The sequence below is a fragment of the Malaclemys terrapin genome, chromosome 1, assembly GCF_027887155.1.
Source record: "Malaclemys terrapin pileata isolate rMalTer1 chromosome 1, rMalTer1.hap1, whole genome shotgun sequence".
Lineage (NCBI taxonomy): Eukaryota > Metazoa > Chordata > Testudines > Emydidae > Malaclemys > Malaclemys terrapin.
The window spans coordinates 318,048,335-318,072,711 of NC_071505.1; the positions used below are offsets into that span (position 1 = coordinate 318,048,335).

Here is a 24,377-nt window from a genome sequence, read left to right on the forward strand (position 1 = left end):
ACTTCATTGGCATTGGCACTACTCATGTGAGTAAAGTTGTGTGTGTATTTAAGTGATTGCAGGATCAGGGCCTTATTTAGATTCCTAAATATGGATTTAGATACTTAAATTATAGAAACTCAAATTTGTAAATGTGGGCATATGTATTTATCATAAGGGCAATTGAATTGTGTCATAATAGTACTCTCCTATAACATTTTCTTCTTGAATAATTTTATTCAAAATATCTAAAGGTTTAAATGAAAGTTCATTGAAGAAATATTTTTATTGGGGAATATAATAAAATCTTACAGGTCTTTCATCTATTACAATAAATGTTGACAATCTTATTTACATTAACTCATGTTTTCATTTTTTGCTCTTATATTCACAAAGAATTTAAATCTTAATTTCAGAAGACAACATTTACAGCAGTGTAAGTTACTTTCACTCTAAACACCTCTCCCTCAGTCACATTTCAGAGCTCAAACCAGTAACTGCGGCAAACCAAAATTACGGGAAATAAAACTCCCACACTCTACATCAATATCTAGCCTATTATCTATGCAGCCAACTATTTTCTATTTATCCCTTTTGCATTCCAAACCGAGCACTGTCTGTTTATCTACTTCATATTAATGAATTATAAATATACTTGATAATTAAAAGCTGGTATTTACAGTCTTCGCTACGCAAGTGCACAATAAATGTGTGATACAAAGCTGTTGCTCTGTGTTACAGGCAAAGTACAGAGCTCTCTTGGTCTTTTGGCAGCATTTCAAGAAATCTTGGTAGAAGAACTTAACAGCTCCACTTTTAAGACATGGCAACATCATATTAACCCCAGAGATGTTGTTTAACTGCCTTTAATTTCAAATCACTTAAACAAGTAATAGAAATCACCTACTTTTAGGGTCTGATTCAGTAATTACTTGTTATCCAGCCTGTGCTTCCTATCATGACTTTAATTAGACTATTCATAGCAGTAAACGGTGGGATCAGTAGTATTTATAGGTTAGGGCACCTATTTAAGATCAGATATTGTCATCCTTATGCATGCTTATTAGCACCTTACTCTAAGTAGACCCCTGGCTCAAGCTGAGTAGCTCCTTATGCTGGACACAGGCTCATTGAAATCAGTGGGATGGCACACAGGGTAAGATAGTACTCAACACCAGTAAGGGTGGCAGAATATGGGCTTTAGCTAAGTCGTGATCTGGTATTCCCTAATCAGGAACAACTCCTGCTGACTTCAGTGCTGTTATTCAGGATTTACAGCAACACAACCAAGTGTCCCTAGCCTCTGTTCGCCAGAAGCTGGGAATGGGTGACAGGAGATGGATCAGGTGATGATTACTTGTTCTGTTCATTCCCTCTGAATGAACACTGGCCATTGTCGAAAGACAGGATATTGGGCTAGATGGACCATTGGTCTGACCCAGTATGGCTGTTCTTATGTTCTTATGCAGAATTTGGCCCATTAGTTTGATAATACCACAAACACTACTCTTAAGCCAGGACATAATTCATAGGTAAATACATTCTAACATAAAGCTGAACTAGGGACAAAAACAGCAATAACAGAATCATGCAGCACTATGGCACATGCACTGCACTGGATCACTGCACATCTAAGGTGCGATGGTGAAGCAGCAACATCTCTTCATGCCTTTAATGAGCCATGAAATGGCATCAATCCAGAACAACACTCATCCCAGTATGTTTCTTGCAGAAATTAAAAATCTCTGGTGTATCGGCGATCCCCCATTTTGTTTATTTTTAGAATCCTAAAGGAGCTTGTCAGCTTCTCTAAAAGTTAACATTTTTTAAAAAATATAGAAACTATGTATTTTTCATAATGTAACAGATCCTGAGATCCTACCTGAGCCCTTACCTCAAGTAAAACTCCCATTGACCATCTCCTGATATTGAGGCATTTTCTATTATTCCTAATACTATTATGTTTTAGATTTTTCACTCTCATTACCTGATTTAACAATCACACAAATTATCTTTTGTTAAATATCTTCTTCCACCCTTCTCCTCTGCATCAGGATTTTCTTTCTGGTCATGGCTTGCCTATTTAAATAAGACTACCTTAGCCACAAATTCAAATACTCTCTGTTAACAGTGCCCTTTTCCCTTGTAGAGAAAGTCCTTCATGATTGCATTTAAGTTTGTCTCAGTCATTAATGTGCCATGACAAATGTTTCATTTGTTTTATTTAGGGTTGTTTCAGATGAAATTCAAATTCAGTTTAGTTATTACTCGTAGGATCCTAAGACTGACTCCTCCTCCTTTGGGTTCTAAGATGAGGAGTGGGAGCTAGGGAGATATGGTTCCCATCTCCCTGCCAGCAATTGTATCTTCTTGCCCAGTCCTCCTCCATTTTTCCCTCTCCTGGAGAGGTCCTCCCCTACCATTCCTGCCACTCAGGAGCATCAAAGTAACATCACACCTCCAACAAGCCAATGGGTTCATGTTGTTGGCACTGCTCATGTTACCGGATTCTTGCTGCTTCTACCTCACTCCATGCCAGTCCTGCCTCCTCTCTGGATTCTGTAGGAGTCACCAGGGAGGAACCAGATATTAGAGGAAAGCTGGTCATGCTGGGAGAGCAGTCTGAGATGGCGGGAAGGTTCCCAGCAAGGAAAGGGTAGGGCCAGCTATGATTCACTGTAGGCAAGAGACCTGATCCAGCCATGCTCCCAACCCTTCATTAAACAGCTCCTTTTTAGACCTAGTAGCCCTGTTCTCTCCACACAGGATCCTGGACACTCTTTGAAGAATATAACATACTGGGGTTAGTCAATGCTCCAAATATTCATGTAAGATATCTGAGAGAATGAGATTAGAAAGAAGGAAAGGGCAGTGTTCCAACACCATCACTGGTAAGTTTTGGGTTTTTTTTTTAAATGAAAAACTGTTAGAGAGATCCCTGCACAAAATACAATATACCTGAACAACACATGTTGCAGCTATGGGCCGAATTGTGTTCTCCATCACACCATTATAAATCCTGAATAACCCCCAGGAAGTCAATGGAACTACTTTAGATTAAAGCAAGAGCAAAACTGAGCCCAGGTTTTTGTCTAAGAAATTTCCATTTGGTTTTGTTCTCTCACACACTGTGTGCTGAAAAAGCAAAATGAAGAATATTATCGCAGAATTATTATTTCTATCATAAATTTTATAAATTACCTATATGAATAGTTGTGAGCCAAAGTCCTTCAGGGACTGTCATAAATCCACAAGCTCTCCCTGAGTGCTAGATTTAGTATTTGGATCTTTGAATTAGCTGAAAGAAGTGTAAAAACTTCTGCAGAGAGACAGCTCCCTCTTGGCCACACATCTACACAAGCTTTTTGCAACAATAATTCCAACCTGAACTTGATAATAACTTGCATCTAACAATTTTCCTCCAAATATACACCTTTCGCGTGGTATTAGGGATTTCCTCCCAAACACCTATGGATGGAAGACCCATCATGCTCTAAAATTCTCTTCCTTCAAGGCATCTCCTATATGTTTAGATCAGTCCAAGATAACTCCAAAATTAAGGATTCACAAGAATTTTTAAGGTATTCAAACATTTTGGATTCTCATCTACTTGCTTAATTTTTCCTGTAGCCTACTCCACAGACAACCCTTTCCTAAAATGCTGGAGGGACTCTGGGTAGAATTAAAATAATATTTGCTTCAGGGTGACCTGTCACTTTGGTCTCTTGTACCCAAAGGTGGCAGCCCTTGTACTCCCCTTAGTGTAAGACCTGCTGCAAATCAGTGCTGCTGGAGGTAAGTAGCATGCAGGGAGGGGTTAGGGTTCATGGTCCTGTTCCCCTCCCATACTAAACAGTTGAACAGGCTGAATAAGAAGGGGAAATGGCTGCTGCTTGAGCCAGCCAATGAATGCTGGTTGCCCTAAAGTCCTAGGCCAAATATACCAATAGAATGGTATGTACCATTCTAAAAAAATACCTTTAAATATCAATACGAATATATGACTTTAAATCACTTTGCTACCTTTTCTCATAGAGGAAAATATTGCATCAGTTTGTGACAATTACACACATTGTTAAGGAGATCATCGTCTGAGTTTACTTGCTGCAATAACCGGTGCAAACTTTTGAGAAGCATTTGTGGTTTACCACAAAAAGTAGATGCAAGTTACACTTTTAAATTTTAATTAATTGTGGAAAATGCTTTTGTGGCTGGGAAAGGGCCCAGTGGATCTTACTGAAGTAGGTACAAACCACTCGCTTATCACAGTCAATAACTTCTAACAGTTCTTGGAGACTACTTTGACAGAAAGGACTGGGAAAGGACAGAAGGGTGAAGAAGTGCATCATCTTAATACATAGCTTAATAAAACAATATTCTAATAGCTGATCCTATAGGTTACAACTCTTGGTGCACATATTTAACTCTCATTAATGTGAAATTACACATGCAATCGAGTGAAAAATATATCTTCTGTAACTGAATCTCCTTTGTAATGAAGGTAGATAGATGTTACAATATATACTTTAATATCTCTCCATATTTAAATATCAGGCAGTGAAACCCCCCTCCCTGCTCACACTGGTAAGTAGTTCCTCACGTGAGTAGCCCCACTGATTTCAATGAGTTTATTTGTGCATCTAAATGCTGACTAGTGTAACAAGTTGACAGCTAGGCTCAAAGTGACGATGCCAAAGCCCAGAGGGAGCCAGACAATATGGTCATTATCAGATGCTCCTGTTGACCACAGAACATAGGGAAAAGCCGCACCTTTTCACATGCATAGTGTCACGACTGACCTCATTTTAATCTCAGGTTGTGTATGAGTATAGAGCATTATAATTATGATCCTGTTATTGTGATTGCTCAGATGACTTTCCACTAGTTTCCCATTTAGCATAGTATGTGAAAGGCTGGCAAAGGAAGTGCGATTAAGATCTGAAGCTCTGCTTGCCAGCAGAACTAAAGTGCAGAAGATTCCTATCATAAACAGTAACTGAAAGAATGATGAGCACTCAGGGCTTTCATCAGGAAATGAGAATGCAGGACTCCTTCCATATCTGTCAGAATCCCAAAGAAGAATGGAGGAGAGAAATCCAATCCATCTGTACAGATTGTCTTTTGTGGTAGAACCACCATCCGCACCTTTAAAAATATTAAAATACTGATCAAGGATGAATCAATGGTGGACTGGCTGAGATGGGAGCAAGCTAAGACATTAGATGACAATCAGAGATGCTGAAGGACAGGAAGCACAAACAGGCAAATTTTCTCTGAGCTTTTGCAAAGACCCCAGTTCTTTCCGATGCATAACAGGAAAACAAATTCTTTACCCTCTGTTTCCCCGCCCCCACAGTTCCTTAAAGGGCTAATGCCATCATACTGGTAGGTATCTGGACTCAGTTTATATGTTCTATAGGACCTCTGTGCTAAAGCCTAATAAAAATGTCATTCTGCAAAATGTTTTTACAGTATGCCGTAACTGTAACAGAACTGTCTGTTCCTAGGTGTGTGTTTGTGTGTGGGGGAGTGTAGGGAGAGGGAATTCCTCCCTTGACCAATTCTAGGTGTCTGCCATTTTGCCACCTTCTAGCACCTCTCAAGTACTTATTAGGGAGATCATGAAGAATCTTTTCTGCTGCATCCATTGGCAGCCAGGGCCCAAAATAAATGATGAGGTTGTTGCTTGCAAATTCTCTCTAACACACATGCACGATCCTCAGCGGGTTGATCAAGTGAAAAACGGACATGCTGATGCCACTGGGGAGCATTCTGATGGGGGACAGGGGAGGTCAGTGGGGAAGTGCGAAGTAAAGAGGGCACTGATATTCCTTCTCACAGCTTGTCCCCATTTCAGAATTAAAAGCTAGGGCCCTTTACAGTAAAGGGAAGAGAGGGAGAAAATATTATTTATTCCTCTGTCACCCCTTCACCATTCTCGCCAATTCCCAAATTCTCCTTCTGCAGTCTACCTCTGATCCTACCACCCCGTGGACATACATATCTGTTAACTGACAGCCTCACTGGCCAGCTCATTCCATTCCCCTCTGCACTCAACCTGCCAACCCAGCCCATCCACACGTCCAGTTCTGAACTCCCCAATCCCCTCAGATCCCTCTGGTTCAGCACAGAAATACCTGGCCACACATCACCCTTTGGACTGGTGACCCATTCCCCTTCCACCCTTCTCCTTAGTCTTTTCAAACATCACAATGCTCCCCCACCCAACATCCCAGGACTCAGAACACTCCTCCCCTCTCCCCTGCTCTTCCACAAAACCCATCCCCAGGCTCACAGCTCCTTCCCTACCCATGTGACACCCACCAAACTCAGAAGCTCACCTCCCCCAGCTCAGAACCTCCGCTCTTGTTTCTGGGTCTGAAAATTCAAGAGCAGAGGCAGCAAGGAGCATGTGCATATGATCTCAAATAGCTCCAAAGTCTGTATCCCCCCTTTGTGCCTCCTCTTTTCTGCTGCCTGGGCTTTATATGCTACAGGCCAGAAGTTCACTAGTAGGAACAGATATACGTGCAGCCGCCAGGGACTGGAGAAGTTCCAGCCTCACCAGGAGCCACTCTGTGCAGCAGGTGGTAATGCATCCTGCAGTACACAGTCCATACTATGCAGGTGACACTATTGGTGGGGCTTAGACTCATTAGACCCTAATGACCAGGCCTGACTGTAACAAGGTCTTTAAAGAGCTGAAGACAAGTATTTGCCACAACATGTGCTTTGGAGTCCAGATCTCCAGGCAGAATTTCTAGCAAAGCTGAATGAATTATTCATTGTAAATATATTATTTCATTAATTTAGCCTATTTCTTCTGTTCATGAATTATCCATGAACAAATCGTGATATTTGCAGATGTGTTAATAATAATTATTTAATGAATAATTTATGCAAACATAATTTAGCCCTGGATTGTTTGCAAAATGGACACTGCCAGTATTTGCTGTTGGTGATTTGCTATTTGTGCCATGTGATCAATGGTCAAAGCTAGTTATTATTTCAGTTCCCTGATTTAATGACCTAAGCTATATAAGCAGGAAAAGTCAGTCCCTCTTCCTACTTACAAAACTGTTTGCTATTCAGAATAGTTCAACAAATCTTTGAAGATGGCTATGGGGTTACTTCTAGTGTTCGATTATTTGTGCTTTTGCTTTCTGCAAATACTCTTGTGTATAAAATCTCATTCCTCACAATGTTTGAGGGCAGGCTGTCATCTTGTCCAACACACCAGGGATTAAATAAGGGACTCCACAACTAAATGCATAGGTCTTCACATCTTAAGCTGAATACCAAGGCTCCGTAGCTACGAGATGTAACAGATTCATATCAGACAAAGAGGGGGACGTGTAACACACCCTGACTGGTGGGTTACATTTGCAAATAAGTGAGGAAAAGGCGTTGTGAATACTGGTGATGTGGATCAGTTTGTTTTATTTGCAAGAGTATTCATCCATATCCTTCAGATGCATTCATTCAGCTCTTGTTCCCATGGTTCCTAGTCTAGAAATCTGTGCTGTGGGTTTAGGAGATGTTCCTGCTTTAGGTAGAAAAAAAATCAATTCTCTGGGCCAACTGGAAGTGTATCTCAAGGGAACATTTTTATTCCACTATAAGGCAAAAATGTCTTGCCACTAAATAAATCTTAGCCTCCAATTTTGACTCTTGACAGGGAATTCATACAGACAACCAACCACCTATAGATCTTTAGGGTCCAGAATATATGGACCACAACAGCTGGATTAAGGTTGTGCTGACACCTACAATTCTCTAAATATAAGACCCATAACAAACCTGGTAGGCAGAATGACATTTTAGTTGATTTCCTATTGTGCATGTCCATTATGTCCAGTGCAAAGGGAGAGATGGTGGATGACGTGTCAAAATGACATGTGGATGATGACATAACTTTTCCAGGATGGATTCTCCATTATCTGAAGTGTTTAAATCAAGCTCAGATTTATTTCTAAAAGATGTGCTACAGCTCAAACAGAAGTTATGGGCTTGATGCAGAAATTACTGGGTGAAGTTCTTTGGCTTCTCTTATGCAGAAGTCAGACAAGATGATCATAATGGTCCATTTTAACCTTAAAATCTAGGAATCTATGAAGAGCATAATTTGAGGGTGGATGGCTATCTCCCCCCACCATTTATTTTATTGCCCTTCTTTGTTCGAAGTGTTGCTGATAGCAGAACATGGCCAGAAGCTATTGGTGCATATCCCATACTGGCTTTGAACCAGCTGTGCCTCCACCAGACATCTTATTTCTATAAGAGCTCACACCATAGACATTTACATATAAATATATTTCTTTTAAAAGGGTAATTCTTATCTTGTTGCTTTAATTTCCCAGGACGGAGAACAGCAAGGATACTGAGAACGGCCAAAATAATTGAAGAAATCATGATCTAAGCCACTCTCAACTGGGGCCACAACAGATTTCTACACTGTTGCATGGACCTGACCTAGGCAGACTCATCTTTAATCAGGTGCACTACCAATCTGAAATGGAAGCAGCCATGATGGAACTGACTTATTTTTAGGCACTTGGGGGAAAAAAATGATTTTGAAAAACACCTGAGTTCGTCAAGAGAACAAGTCCCTTGACTTTCATTGGGACTTGTGCTCCTAAATTCCGAATGTTTACTTTGGAGTTTAAATGAGTTGTGGTGATCAAGACTTGAGTCCACTGCTAGCAAAAGATTCCTAAACATTCCAGTCCAAAGGGGCCTGGGGAAATCACTAATGACAGGCTTAAGGTGAAAATCCATTGATTCATTCATAAAAACTAAGGGAGGATCTGAAGATCTGCAAGCTCTGGCTCCTAAGCCCTCCATCAACTTCTTAGGGGAGGGCTGAGTAGACCAATGTACATTTTGAATATAATTTTTGTATGCTGTGGATATTTATGTATGCTTTTTACATGATTGTATCTGTGTTTAAATAACTGACATTTTTGCTTATACCCTATATTGTTCCCCAGACAGGAATTCAGTATAGTCCAGACTCATACATCACATTAACTATCAGTATGATGAATGCCAGGACTGCCGATTAAGAGTGTTAAAGATGAATAATAAACTGTTGGGGACAAATAATAATTTACATTTTATAGCGCCTTTGATTTAGGACAGCCTTTTCCCCAGGATATGTATTACATGAAACATTTCACCCACTGAGGAAACAGATCCCACTCTGAGGTGTGATGGGATGGTCATTCTACATCAGTGAAAGGTTGACAAGAGAAAATGGAGCGTGTTTGCCAAAATGTAAGTACCTCATATGATAAAAAATAAATAATAATAATACGGACATACATAACTTGCCTCTTATCCCAAAACCTCAAAAGTAGGTATTATTATCCCCATGTAAAATATGTGGAAACTGAGGCAAAGGCATATTAATTGTCTTGCCCAACGTCAGAATTCTCTTCAACAACTTAACCAAGCTGCTTCCCTGCCTCCCTAAAATACCTATTCTACAGCCATTCATCAGCTAATCATAAACTGAGTTTACAACTAAGTTCAAACTCTAAGAGCATGAAAGATTACTGTGCAAACACTGATATCAGTGGTAAGACTGCAAACGGAGTAGGCGCTGAATCTTTCCCAGAGAAGGTCTGCAGTAGTTCTGAATAGCTAAAAGCTAATATATTTAATGTTAGTTTTCACAATGTGTTCAAATCCCCTTTCCACCAAAGCATCCAATAAATGAGCTTGTGTGGGTTTTCTTTTTCAAGTGCTTTTTATTTCTGTTGTGCTCTATTTGTATTTATAGAAAATATCTGCAGTCACGCTCACGATGTCCATGACTTTAGAATACAGAAAGGTACTGCACCAGACTGCGTTTTTCAGGAGCAATGATTGCACATGAATACAGGGGTGAAATGGACTATGGAACACAAGAAAACAATGATCTATATTACACATTTTTAAAAGTAGACAAACACTTAATCAAAACAGAGAGAATCTGTTTACACTGTGTAAAATCTGATTCATATTATTGCTTAATAGTAATGTGCTCAATTCTGCAATCATTACTTAGGTAAAACTCCAATTTAAGTCAAGGGGAGTTTTGCCAGGATAAGCACTATAGGAAGAGGGGCAATATTTTATATTGGAATTTGTTAATATTAGTGTAGCTAGCCAAGAAACAGCAATAGTAGCAGCTCACAAATATGCCATGATATAGTCCCTGGTGAGGTCAACATAAAACTTATCCACAATCAGCACTTCTAAGAGAAACTAGTAAGAGGGGAGAAAGGTTGGGTCTCTATGCTGTATAGCCAAGATAAAGATGACACTCAATTGCCACCTTAGATCCCCAGGCTTCTATTTAAAAAAAAAAAAATCAGCAGTTATGTGAGCAAGTCACACAGACTGAACTTCTTCCCCTGGAGCCTCCCCATTCAGGGAGAATATGAAAGAAACAAAAGCTCATGCAGGGAAGTGACACTATTAAGATGCTGTAGTTGACCTACAGAGAGTCAAAGACTTTTCATAAGGACCAGATTTTCCAAAGTACTCAGCACCTAGCAGCTCTCACTGAGAACTATAGGAGCTGCTGAGTACTTTGGAAAATGTGGTCTCTATTTAGATGATTAAACAGAAGATATGCTCTCTTTGAAATCTGGCATCTTACTAAGGTGGCTAACAATGGAAGCTGTTGGCACTCAACATTTTAGAGAATCCAGACCATAAAATACTTGTTTATTCATCATACCAATAATTATCCATTTTTAAAGGCCACTTGAAAGCTCTTATGATTTTAAAATGTAAGACTACATAAAGACACACACATTTTTGGCAAACAGAGATATGGCTAGCCCTGAAATTAACCAAACATTGCACCTTCGGGACCAGATATTGGTCTCAATTACACTGACATATATCAAGAGTAATTCCATTGAGTTCAGTAGAATTACCCTTGATTTACAGTGGGTGTAAATGAAATAAGAATATATCCCTCTATCTTCACGCATTAATACAGATAACTGATGTACAGTTTTGCCTGTATAAGTAGTAGAAGGTACTACACATGCTAACAGAGAGCATGATATTGTACAGTACTAGTCCAAAATTATAGCCTCAAGTCAACAACACACACAAGACTGGAAATCTACAGCACAGCTCCAATTTGCTTCTTAGTTACACTTGTGTAATCTCTTTGACTTCATCAGGCTTGGTCTGGTGTAAAGGCCTGATATGCCATCACTTGAAATCAGTGATAAAACTCCCATTAACATCAAGCAGGGACAAGACCCAAACAAGAGGAATATTTGGCCTAACCTTTTTAAATAATAAAAATAACAGGTGAATGTAAATGATGCTGCTATTGCTGAAAGAATAGTGTATACGACTATTAAAGAGTACACTCCAAGCCTTCCACACACCAAGGCTGGCCCATTTCATCCTTTGGTGCAAGAATGGTTAAAAAGCCTCACATTGATTAGAAAGGTGATGCAGCAATTTGCTAAATATGCTGCAGTTAAATGCTTAAGCTCTTTCAGCACCCATTCTCCCCCCTGTGCAATTTGAAGCTTCCATATTATCAAGTAGAAGTAAATTCTGGAAATCGAGACAAGTTCCCCGGCTTCAAATCGGGAGCGGCACAATTCACCCAAAATGATCCCAAATTGTTCAGAAATGGAACCAGACTGCTTCCCCCTTTCAGGAACAATCTCAAAACAATCATGACCTAAAAATGAAGTGCACGAGCTCTTTTGACTGGTCTGCACCTAAAATTTAGATTGATATAGCTACATCACTCAGGGGCATGAAAAAATAACACCCCTGGGCACCATAGTTAAGCCAATCTAATACCCGATGCAGATGCATCTAGGTCAACAAAAGAGTTCTTCTGTCAACCTAGCTACTGCTGCTTGGTTTGTGGATTTACCTACATTGATGGACAAACCCCTTCTGTCGACAGGACCGTCAAGAGTGGGTTCAGGTCCCGGTGAAAACATTTTTTCGGGCCCCCCCAGCAAGGGCGGACCGGCTAAACAGGGCCGACAAGGGGGGGAAGCCGAGGAAGCCGGCCCCGGGCCCCCTTCCGGATCGCCGGGCCCTAGTAATTTGTACTGGCTTCCCCACCCCCTCTCATCGGCCCTGTCTGACAATGCAGGAAGCTGTAGCACCCATAGTGTAGATGTGCCCTGAGATTGCTGAAGTGAATCAGTTTAATTTACTTGTTAAACTGGTTCGTTCTGAGCAAGAGGGACTGCATTGCACTGGCATCTGCAGAAGAAATAGAGAAACTGAATCTTTCCTACTAATCTTCCAAAAGGAAGATGAAACGATTTTTGTATCCTATAACAATGCTCCTGAGGTTATACTTTTAGTCAATCCAATAAGATGAAGAATGCTATGATGAATGCCTTATTTCATGCCAGAAGAGAGTTTCTTTTTGAATTCTCACTGAGGAAATTTGACTATGTTTTAGTGAAGGCCAGATAATTTATTTTCCTGACAATAACCTTGAAAACTAAATCCTTATTTTAAAAATGGAACGATTGAAGGTGGATTTGTTGTCTGCTGCAGAATTGTTTCACAGAGAGCATGCAAACAAAGACTTAAGCTATAACATTTGCTCTATGAGGAGTTTGTTCTCCTCATGTGTGTACATAACTCCTCTTAAAGTCTTTGAATCTATCAGCAAGTGATAGTTAAAGAAATCATGTGAGAGATCAGTTTAAGTAATAAGGGTCTAACTTACAATAAAGTTCATTTACTAAAAAAATAATAATTTTGGAATGGGATTTTGTAATAGATCTAATCCTTCTGAAACAGTTAGTTAGTCTTCTGTCCATCTGACACGATATTTACCCCCACAGTTTAAGCTTGCCTATACAGTACTAGTTTTCAGTACACTCCAGATCTTAGCCATTGGGAATATTGTACTATTCTTGAGGGCAAAATAAGTAATTTGCCAGTCAGTCCCACGCAGCCTTGATCCCTAATTAAAGAACACCACTATGTTTTTAAACAAAGTTGATTATTAAATGATGGTTACACTCCTAATGCTGAACTGAGGTGTAATTGTTTAAACTGAGTTAATAAGCAAATTTAATGAAAATCTCATTGCTAGGCAGCTTGGCAAATGAAAGCTGATACTACCCAAGGGCTCTTTGGTGGCTTATGTAAAATAAGTCAAATTGACAGATATCCACAATTTAAAACCACCATTATCATTAAATCTGATTGGTAATCCTTTTGGAAGAGTTAGCAGAAAGGCCTATCATGGAAAGGGCATAGACACCACACTACCCGCCCAGCCCCAACTGCTCCATGTCAGGGTAATGTACATTCACAGATCAGTGAGAGCAGGGGAGCATACACTCTGCCTGTCTGTTCTGTATGGGGCCCGATCCCGCACTCTGAAGTCAATGGTGAGCTTCTGTTCATTTCAGTGAGACAGTATCAGACCCTCTCTGTTTGTAGGGCCATCAATTCTGCATTAGTCAGGAGCACTACATTCTAAAATAAGAACGGGCAAAAATTAAAACTCCTGGTGAAACAGGAAATTTAGTCCTACCTATTGACTTTTCTTACAGAAAATAAGCTCCTGTTTTTTCCTTACCAGGGGATATTTAATAAAAAAAAAAAAAGTTATATCCTTTGCTGGATAGTCTCTGTCTGAGATTAAAGTCATGGTTAAGAGCAGAATAACGTGGTCTGGTAGGAGAAGAGTGGCCAATTTGGCAAATATGATACTTATCACTAATGTATTGATCTGGCTAAGAGTGCATGTGAAGGAAACCTGAAGCTCTCACTCAGGAAAGACTTTATTTTTAGAAAAATGTTGACCACACTTTTTCAATATTACTTTTTTCTGATTCAGCATTGTCCTCCACTAGCATTGCAAGACTGGCTACTCATTAAGAGGTTTTAATTTTGCAGCTGAAGAATATCCATACCCACAGCATAAGACATGGACACTTCTGGTGGACAAATTGCTTTTTGTAGAATTATACAACTTGAGCTGTTTCTCTAAAGTATCCAAATGGCTTTAAAACATGGTCATATTATGTTGATAGAATTGTTGAAGTGCATTAGTGAAATATAGAGGATAGCATGTAATGAAAGAAGTCCTTTTACATTTAGCTAAGGAATAAATATGTACTATCTGCTCCAAACATAAATGCATAGCTTTTATATCTGAAACATAATTGAAGTTGGACCTTTAATCACAAGCAAAAATGTCTGCATACAATGTGCAAACAAATGTATGCTATTAGTCAAATATTACAGCTTTTTTATGATTAGTATGTTCTGATGAGTCAAAATCTTGTAAGATCCGTGTTTTGCAATAATTTCAGTTCCTTCTGTCAGTAAAAGAGATTCTCTGAATAATGCATGTAATATAAAAGAAATGAATAGGATTTAAATAAGACACGAGCACAGGGGGTAAACCCATGCTGGTGCAAATCAGGTCAATTTTATTTGAACTACAATAAAATCTGTCTGCTAAAATGACCTGTTTCTCAAGAATGCTGGATTTATAAGAAAAAATGTGATGGTTCTGGGGCTATTAAAAGCCAAAACAAATACAGACCATCACAATGTATATAAAACTGAACACAGAGAAAGATCTTAATTCCAAAAGTATTCCTGGATAAACATCATGGTACATAAGAAGCAGACACTCTACTGTTTTAGTCTATTGGAAAGACAAACAAAATATTCACATGATTTGCCATGATTTGCCATGACCAACATACAAGCCATAAATCTATAATATGTCCTGTTTATTGTCCTTAATACATGGAATGGGCCAAACACTGCAGTTTTATGAGTAACCTTTGCATTGAAATAGAAATGAAAATAAAGCTAACTGGTCACGTCTTAGATCTTTACGCTTGACCTCACATGAATATTCATTTCAGTCCAGTAGCTTTAAGCCTATTTTATTGTATCATTTTGAGGCATGTGTGCTCTAATTTAATTCTATACAATAAGAGCCAAAGCCAGTATTTCCACATTGGTTTAGTACAGAGGTATTATTTCATATATACACATATATATATATGGATTGCCATGATATTACTTAATACAGACTTTTTATCTTTAATTAGGTTAGAAAATCTCACACATCTGTGCTTTGGAAGCCTCTGTCAACCCAACAAATTCAATCACATGGACGCCCGTGTCCTCCAGCTATCAGACAATTGATTTTTGCAGGATTCTGCTCAAATTTAGCTTAAAGGACATGCGATATGTTCATTCGTCAGTCAGTTTGGCTGTAATTCACTGGGAGGGGCGCTTCTAAAAATATATATATATTCCCCACTATTCAAATATTTTAGACAAAAATAAATACAAGGAACACAATTAGACCTATTGGCATAGAGAACTGTAAAATATGACATAAATACAATTACTAATGTTTGGATAAAAATACATATTGATTTAAGTGGGAGATTTGCCTGAATAAGGCCAGCAGAGTTGGGGCTACCAAATGCATACAGACATATGTATAATTACATATACATATACTTGTTTGTTTTTTCATTTCTGTATATTGTCCATATTTAGCATCTATGAATCACTAAATTGCTTAGAATTGCAAGACTGTCTTCGCTATACATTTTGTTGTAATTTTGATCAGGGTCTGAATCACTCTTTCCATAAGTGGCAGCAAATATAAAGGTACCGTTTTTTCATCAGTTAAAATAATGCAAACTAAACATAACACATGGGGAAGATGGTGGAAAGAGAGCTAAAGGAGCAACTGTGAACAGTTTAAATGAAGAGGAAGTTAGAGAATATACTTTTTGTACCTAAAATGTTGGTGTCTTATATGCAGAATTAGTTCAGTCACAGAGACAAGTTTTAAATGTATGCAAATCAGAGTTATTATTAAACCCAGTATTGTTCTACCTAATACTGTAGCAATAGTTTTGGGCTCAAAGTTTAATAACAGCCATTAAAATCATTTGAAAGGACTGAAGTGAAGGCAGATTTACAGACAACTGGTTTTAGTTATAATTTAAAGTATAAATGCTTAGAAAAACCTAAACCAAAACCAAAAACTAAAACAAAAAATATTTCAAAATCCATTGCATCAATTCTAATTCAATAATAAATGAGCCGCGCCTGCAAAAGATCATATGCAATGCACTATTTCTCAGTGAAACACACTTGGGTGGATCTAATATCATTCTATCTACTTTTAAAAGCACTTTTTAAAACTCCTTCATCCTTTACTTAATTTGGAGTTGATTTTAGCATTAAACAACTAATACGTTGCTTAATACAGAATTCACACTCAGGGGGGGCATAAATCTTTTCTGTACATATGCACTGGTGCCATTTTGCCAACATAGAAGCTTTTTGTGTTAAATGAGGTGACATGGTCATCTGAAACTTGGAGTAGCAAAGAATTATATACCTACATTTAACAGGCAGCCCATATGTTCTAAAATGTGAAATGTGCTGTGCATACAATACACATATATTAAAAGTATGAAAGAGATGGATGTGAGAACCCAGATAACTAAAGAAATATTGTATGCATTTTAAAGGCACACTGAACAAGAAAACCTTCTCCAATCTGTTTCTATTTTAAATTCTCTGTAAGCAATATTGCTCAGTGCTCTTAGTTCCTGGGGCAATTCATTCTTGGGAAACCACTGAAAAAAAACATGGAATTTGAATCCTAAAATATGTATACAGAAGGAGCAGCGATTTTAGAGGTATTAAGCTCTGTACCACTAAATCATTTTGCCCTACACTGTAAAATGAATACCTCTTATGAAGTCTGACAGAAAAACAAATTCTTCCTGGCTCTCAGACATTAAGCAGCATTAAGCAGGTATTCTACCCAGTATTGAAGGAACCAGAGGTGCTGTAAATGTGGAAATTCAGCTATACTTTTTTTTTTTAATATGTATCCCATTTGGCAAGAGCATCTCTTTTTAATGAGAAAGTGTGCACAGTCTGGGGGAGGGGAATAATAGTTCCAGTTGGGGTGGTTTGTGAAATCAAGTAGATCGGATACTAACTTGATCTGGCACCAATGTGTGGCTGCATGGAGACATACCCACAGGATGTATGCATTAGGAGATAATAAGAGACATTTACAACCCAGAATATAAGAGCAGGGCAGGCTTGAGTGACATCACTAGATCAACTGCAGCGTCAACCTCCTCAAATATATTATCCTGCACACCATTGCTTCACTGTCCCCTTTTAGCCATTAGAAGAGCACTTGTGATCACAAATATTATGGTGTCTTTTCAAACGCAGGCAAGACGCACCATGCCTAACAGCATCAGAGACATTCATAATTCACAATTTTTCTTTACAACTGCAAAATCCATCTCCATAGAAACCAGAAAGCAAGAAACTACAGTAATAACACTAAAGTAAATGTCACATTCAGTTAGTCAGCACAAAGCAGGAGAGGGGATGTTGCTAAGGTTAGAAACTAAGGAGGATTCTCCCCCCGCCCTTTTTCTAACAGAGCAGCTGACTTGAAATAGATTATTTTATACAAGGTAATTATGTGGTCTCGTCTTAATTTCACTGTAAATTTACTCATAACTTGACCAGATCAATGGCACATTTACTTACAGGCATTTGTTACAGCAAAGCTGTTAGCTGTTTCAATGTTGTCTACGTGAGGAACCAAATTAAAAGGTGCTTCAGAGGCGTTGGGGCTGGTATTATGAAGAAAAATTGCTAATCGAAAAGCAGTATATTCCTGATCTGTGTTTCTGATGAAGAGACCACCTACAAAAACAGCAAAGGAAGCAAGAGTCAATTATTTACAAGCCAACCACTATACTATGAAACCGGCCAACTACCTCTCCCAAAGCTACTCAGTAATACTGGTCCTAGCACGTCTAGGGATACATGAACTAATCATATTCATAATCACAGCCACTTCCTTAAATCAGTGTCCTAAAGCGATGTTAATCTCCCAGCTGCATTCAGGCTCTATTCCTGCTTCCGCGGTTCCTAGCCTTTCATATTTAAATACCCAGATTTGTCATGATTGCAGTGACCTTTGAAACCATCTAGCCTCCATCTCCAGGATACTGAACGCGTTGCTAAATCAGCTACTCAGCATCCTCCTTCGCTGTAAGTGGCGGGCAGATTAAGGAGAGCGAAGCTTCTTCGATTAGAAACAAGGAGGCTCTATACTGAGCAGGCAGGTAATGGATGAACTTTGCTCCTCTGCAGCCCAGGTGCGGGCAGAGAGCAGCAGCAGCTCAGGCTTATTAGCAGCATCTTTCGGAGTGCACGAGAAATGATGCAGTGATGGAGCTGAGCTGGAAGGAATTCAAATAACTGCGCCCCGTCAGAAAAGAAGGGAAGGGGAAATGTGCGAGAGGGCGAGCGAGTGGGGACGGGTGGGGAGGGAGACACGGGATCGGGGGGGGGGGTGCACAATCCCAAATCCTAAACTTTCGAACTATGGAAAGGGAAAGGAAAAGCCGGCAGCCTCTCGCTCCCCATGGCAAATAAATGGGAAACCGGCTTTCCAACAACTCGCCATCCCCCCAGGAAGCAGAAGAAACAGGGGTCTCAATTAAAGAGAGCGCGGGGGGGGGGAAAGAGAATCTTCACAACTTATTCTAATACCGCACAACCCCCTCCCCAAGGATCACGGAGTTTAAATGATTTTTTCCACAGAAAACCAACCCCTCTCCATACAACCTCACCACCACCACCCCGCGCACACACGCTTTCCCGAGGGGGTAGAGGGAGAAATCTTGCAGCTTCATTCAGCCCCTGGTTTCTAACTCACTTTGGAAAGGATTGGAACACTTGACACATGCACCCAGCCCAATGCAGCGCTTACCTATTTGCACACTGCTAGGGAAAGCTCCCATTGCTAGTCCCCAAAAGCCAGAAAACAAGAAGACAAGCTGTCTGCAAATAATCCTCATCTTCTCTTTTGCCTCTCTGTATCTCCTTATCTCTCTCTTTCTCTCTCTCTTTCTCTCTCTCTCTCGCTAGATGCTGCTCAGAGAGGCATTGAGGACGAGGTGGCTACAAACAAAATTAAGAATAAAAATGAATTCAAAGGGGAGGGGGAGAAAAGAGAAGAGTTTTTTTCCCCTCCTTCCTTTTTTCTTTCTTTTTTTTTCTTTTAATTTTTTTTAATGGTTTTTTAGCAATCCATCCTGCTGAGCCGGATTTTTCCCGCAGTCTCCATAGCCCTGGGAGAGGTTTCTGTCCGGCTGCAAATGTTGCACATGCAAAAGATGGTGGAGAGTTTGGTGGTGGTGGGAGCGTCTAGTGGCTGCACTGAGAGATGAGACATGCGCTATCTTCCCCCCTCCCTCCCCCCCATAAACACAAGCACAGAGAGAGAGAGAGAGAGAGAGAGAAACGCGCGCGCACACACACACGGCTTCCTCGGTCTCTCTCCAGTGCACCCCACTCTCGAAACGCCTTTCCAGCCACAGATAAATAAAGCAACCACAGCAGCGGAGGCTCCAGAGGACAGCAAGGGGGATGCGCCTTCTCTCTCCCACCAGCATATACACACCCGGCTAGAGCAGCAGCAGCAGCAATGAAGTTTGTCCCCAGGAGAACAGAGCCCTTCTTTTGCAGCCAAGTCCTGCTCTCAGGCACAGCCCTAGCAGCAAACGTGGGACTTTAGATACTGCAGCAGAAGAAAAAAAAATCCACTGAGCAAATTCTGCTGGAGAGGGAAGTAACTGGAGAGGGGGCGAAAGGAGAGGGGATGAGAGATGACGGGGAGAGAAGGCTTAGGGGGTAACCAAGGTCACTGCTGCTTTATTGCTATCAGTAGCCCTTTCCTACACTTTCCTGACCTGTGGACTATAGAGAGTTTAGGGGGCAACTTACTCTGAGGGAGAGGGAAAGAGAAGGATGCTGATCTCATTAATAATAATTGATATTTAATGAATCCAAATCATAGAAATGTAGGTCCGGAAGAGACCTGGAGAGGTCATTTAGTCCAGTCCCCTGTGCTCTGGCAGGACCAAGTAAACCTAGATTATCCCTGACAGGTGTTTGTCCAACCTGTTCTTAAAAACCTCCAATAATGGGGATTCCACAACCTCCCTTGGAAGCCTGTTCCTGACCTTAATTACCCTTATACTTACAATGTTTTTCCTAATATCTAACCTAAATCTTCCTTGCTGCAAAATAACCTATTACTTCGTCCTATGTTCAGTGGACATGGAAACAATTGATCACATCCTTTTTATAACAGCTGTTAACATATTTGAAGAAAGTGATCAGATCACTCCTCAATCTTCTTTTCTTAAGACTAAACATGTCCCGTTTTTGTTTTTTTTTTTAACCTTTCTTCAGAGGTCAGGTTTTTTAAACCTTTAACCATTTTTGCTGCTTTCCTTTAGACTTTTTCCTATTTGTTTACATCTGTCCTAAAGTGTGTCACCCTGAATTGGACACAGTATTCCACCTGAGGTCTCACCAGTGCCATGGACAATTACCTTCCGTGTCTGACATATGACAATTCTGTTAATACAACCCATAAGAACATAAGAACGGCCGTACTGGGTCAGACCAAAGGTCCATCTAGCCCAGTATCCTGTCTACTGACTGGCCAATGTCAGGTGCCCCAGAGGGAATGAACCTAACAGGTAATGATCAAGTGATCTCTCTCCTGCCATCCATCTCCACTCTCTGACAAACAGAGGCTAGGGACACCATTCCTTACCCATCGTGGCTAATAGCCATTAATGGACTTAACCTCCATGAATTTATCCAATTCTCTTTTAAACGCTGTTATAGTCCTAGCCTTCACAACCTACTCAGGCAAGGAGTTCCACAAGTTGACTGTGCGCTGTGTGAAGAAGAACTTCCTTTTATTTGTTTTAAACCTGCTGCCTATTAATTTCATTTGGTGACCCCTAGTTCTTGTATTATGGGAATAAGTAAATAACTTTTCCTTATCTACTTTCTCTACATCACTCATAATTTTATATACCTCTATCATATCCCCCCTTAGTCTCCTCTTTTCCAAGCTGAAATGTCCTAGCCTCTTTAATCTCTCCTCATATGGGACCCTCTCCAACCCCCTAATCATTTTACTTGCCCTTCTCTGAACCTTTTCTAGTGCCGATATATCTTTTTTGAGATGAGGGGACCACATCTGTACGCAGTATTCAAGATGTGGGCGTACCATTGATTTATATAAGGGCAATAATATATTCTCCGTCTTATTCTCTATCCCCTTTTTAATGATTCCTAACATACTGATTGCTTTTTTGACCGCCTCTGCACACTGCATGAACATCTTCAGAGAACTATCCACGATGACTCCAAGATCTGTGAACAACAGAACAGCTCCTCTGCTCTCCCCCCTTCCTGCAGCACCCAGCCTGGGAACATAAGAACATAAGAAAGGCTGTACCGGGTCAGACCAAAGGTCCATCTAGCCCAGGATCCTGTCTACCGACAGTGGCCAGAATAATAACCTTTTTCGCAGCTGTATCACATGGCTGACTCATATTCATTTTGTGATCCACTATAACCCCTAGGTCCTTTTCAGCAGTACTACCACTTGCAAGTTATTCCCCAGTTTATAATTGTGCATTTGATTTTTCCTTCCCACTTGTCTTTATTGAATTTCATCTTGCTGAATTCAGATCAACTCTCCAGTTTGTCAAGCTCATTTTGAATTCTAATCTGTCCTCCAAAGTGCTTGCAATCCCTCCCAGATGTCATTTGCAATTTTTAAAGTATTTTATATTCTCCATTCCATTATTCAAGTCATTAATTAAAATATTGAATATTACCTGATCCATGGCTGACCCCTACAGGACCTCACTAAATACATCCTCCCAGTTTGACGGTGAACCATTGGTAACTATTCTTTGAATATGGTCTTTCAACCAGTTGTGCACCCACTCTATAATAAATTCATCTAGACCTCATTTCCCCAGTTTGTTTATGGGAATGGCATGTGGGACTGCATCAAAAGCCTCACTAAAAGTCAAGAATGTTCATGTCTACTGCTTCCCCATAGGTACATAACCTTTTCAAAGGAGGAAATCGGGTTGGCTTGGCAGGATTTGTTCTGGCTATTTCTTATAACCCTAGTATCCTCCACATGCTTACAAATTGTTTACTTATAATTTCTTCGAGTATCTTTCCAGGTATCAAAGTTAGGCTGACAGGTATATAATTCCCTGGGTCCTCTTTGTTTAGAGATAGGTACTATGTTTGCCCGTCTCCAGTCTTCTGGAAATTCACCCATCCTCCAGGAGTTCGCAAAGATAATTGCTAATGGGTTCAAGATTTCTTTAGCAAATTCCTTAAGTACTCAAGGATTAATTTCAGCAGGCCCTGGTGACTTGAATACATTGTCTTGAGTAATGTTTTTAGTGAAGACTGAAGCAAAAGAGCCATTAAACACCTCAGCTTTCTTGATGTCATCAGTTATTAGCTCTCCTTTTCTGCTATGTAGACAAGCTACACTTTCCTTCATATTTCTCTTGCTCCTAATGTATTTAAAGAACTTTTATGTACGCCTTATGTCCCTTGCTAGGTGAAACTCACTTGGTGACTTAGTCTTTTTGATTTTGTTCGTACATGCTTGTACTATTCTTTTGTACCTCTCCTTAGCAATTTGTTCATGTTTCCACTTTTTGTAGGATTCCTTTTGGATTTTCAGGTCATTACAGAGCTTCTGATGGAGACATATTGGCCTCTTACTATTCTTCCTATCTCTCCTTCACATTGGGATAGTTTGTAATTTAAAAAGAAGAACAGGAGTACTTGTGGCACCTTAGAGACTAACAAATTTAAGGTGCCACAAGTACTCCTGTTCTTCTTTTTGCGGATACAGACTAACACGGCTGCTACTCTGAAATTTGTAATTTAATATTGTCTCCTTGAGAAACTGCCAGCTCTCCTGAACTCCTATTGCTCTTGGATTTTCTTCCCAGGGGACCTTACCTGCCAGTTTTCTGGGTTTGTTAAAGTCCAGCACCAAAAGAGCCAGTGTCTCCATGCTGAGGCATTTGAGCATGAAAGACTTCCCCCATAGCACCGCCCTCTTGGCATGCCATGTGAAGTAATATTGTGCTAGATCTGGAGACTAGATTCAGTTACTGAAGTGTGAAAAAGATAGAAGTTAGTCAGGCTTCATGTACAAATTTCAGTGCAGCCTTCACAATGTAGTTGCTAAACAGTAAGAAGATATGTGGATTGCTTTATCCATAACATCTGTTCTTGCTTACCCCTTCCCTTTGTGATGTATGTTATACTTCAAACATCCATCAAATAGATTCTTTAAACTGTAAGATCTTTGGAGCAAGTATCTATCTTCTGTGAAGTGCTTTAACATTTGTGGGCAATATCAAATAAATAATAAATACAAATAATGTGTCTAGGACTCTAATACTGTACCCTTCCCCGTGGTCTCTAAGCACCTTGGCAAAATGATATCAGCCATACTGGGAAGGTTACCAATATACCTGAGGTCTCTTTCTCCCTCCTTCCAACAGCTGGATGAATTTTGCTTTGCCTGTGCTTTGTTTCTAGTCTTATTCTTAACTTATTTGTCTTTCACCATATGCAAGAGCAGAATGGGTAATTATTTTAATGATATTTCTTATTAGTATTATGTTATCCCTGAGGCAAATAGGTATGATATACCGTACTTTCTGCCCTCAATGTGGTCAAAATTTTTGATCATCCTTGGCTTCCATTCTCTAACCATGAACTGTCCATTGACTTCTTCAGGGCTCGAGCCTCCTCTAATTTACACTGGCATAAAAATTGAGACAATTTCCATTTAAGTCAATGGAATTTTACTGGTATAAAACCAACTGCGGTTTCTTTAATATTTGTGGATTCATTCCACAGTACAGTGCATTGCAGTAACCAGTGCTAGATGTCACAAATGCATGGATTGTTGTTGCCAGGTCTGACAGAATGGGACAATTTCCTCACTGCTTGAGGGTGGAAAAAATTTAGAAAGACTCACTAGGTTAGGAGCACCCTATTCCTGTGACCTGTTCCTGGCCTTATCTACGCTAGGAAATTTTGCTAATATTGGTTCAGCTCTACTAGTAGTAGCAAGATTGGGAGCTCTAGTGTTAGCCAATCATCGGTTGCTATCAGCTTTCTATGTACCATGTAAATTAGACCTGTTTCACAAAGGTAACTGAAATGGTGTTTAAAATGCCAGCAACAGCCTAACTATACTAGGACTTCTGACTCTCCTAGGGAAGACAAGGCCTCACAGTCCTTCCCCCAAACACCTTTGTGAGGGAGAAAGAGAATGTGACATACAGGGTCACAATCCAGACTAATGAGTAGCTATGTCACCCCTGCCCTGCAATCTGGGGTGCCCTTTACAGTGCCTAGCTCCTGCAGCCTCCAACCTGGACTGCTCACAAACAGCCTCCAGCATGTAAGTCACTCCCAGCTAC

At 40.0% G+C, this 24,377-nt stretch overlaps 1 protein-coding gene across 6 annotated transcripts in view; it reads right to left on the reverse strand.

The window, feature by feature from the left end:
* The window catches only part of GRIA4 (glutamate ionotropic receptor AMPA type subunit 4), a 293,300-nt gene extending 274,131 nt beyond the window's left edge, over positions 1 to 19,169 (reverse strand). For all 6 annotated transcript variants that reach the window (XM_054015559.1, XM_054015560.1, XM_054015561.1 and 3 more), the window contains exons 1-2: positions 18,797 to 19,169; positions 17,563 to 17,721 (exon numbers count right to left, since the gene is read on the reverse strand). In XM_054015559.1, the coding sequence (XP_053871534.1) occupies positions 17,563 to 17,721; positions 18,797 to 18,884 (247 nt within the window). In that variant the 5' untranslated portion in view covers positions 18,885 to 19,169. The remainder of the gene's footprint in view (positions 1 to 17,562; positions 17,722 to 18,796) is intronic.
* Between the last annotated feature and the right edge of the window lie 5,208 nt (positions 19,170 to 24,377).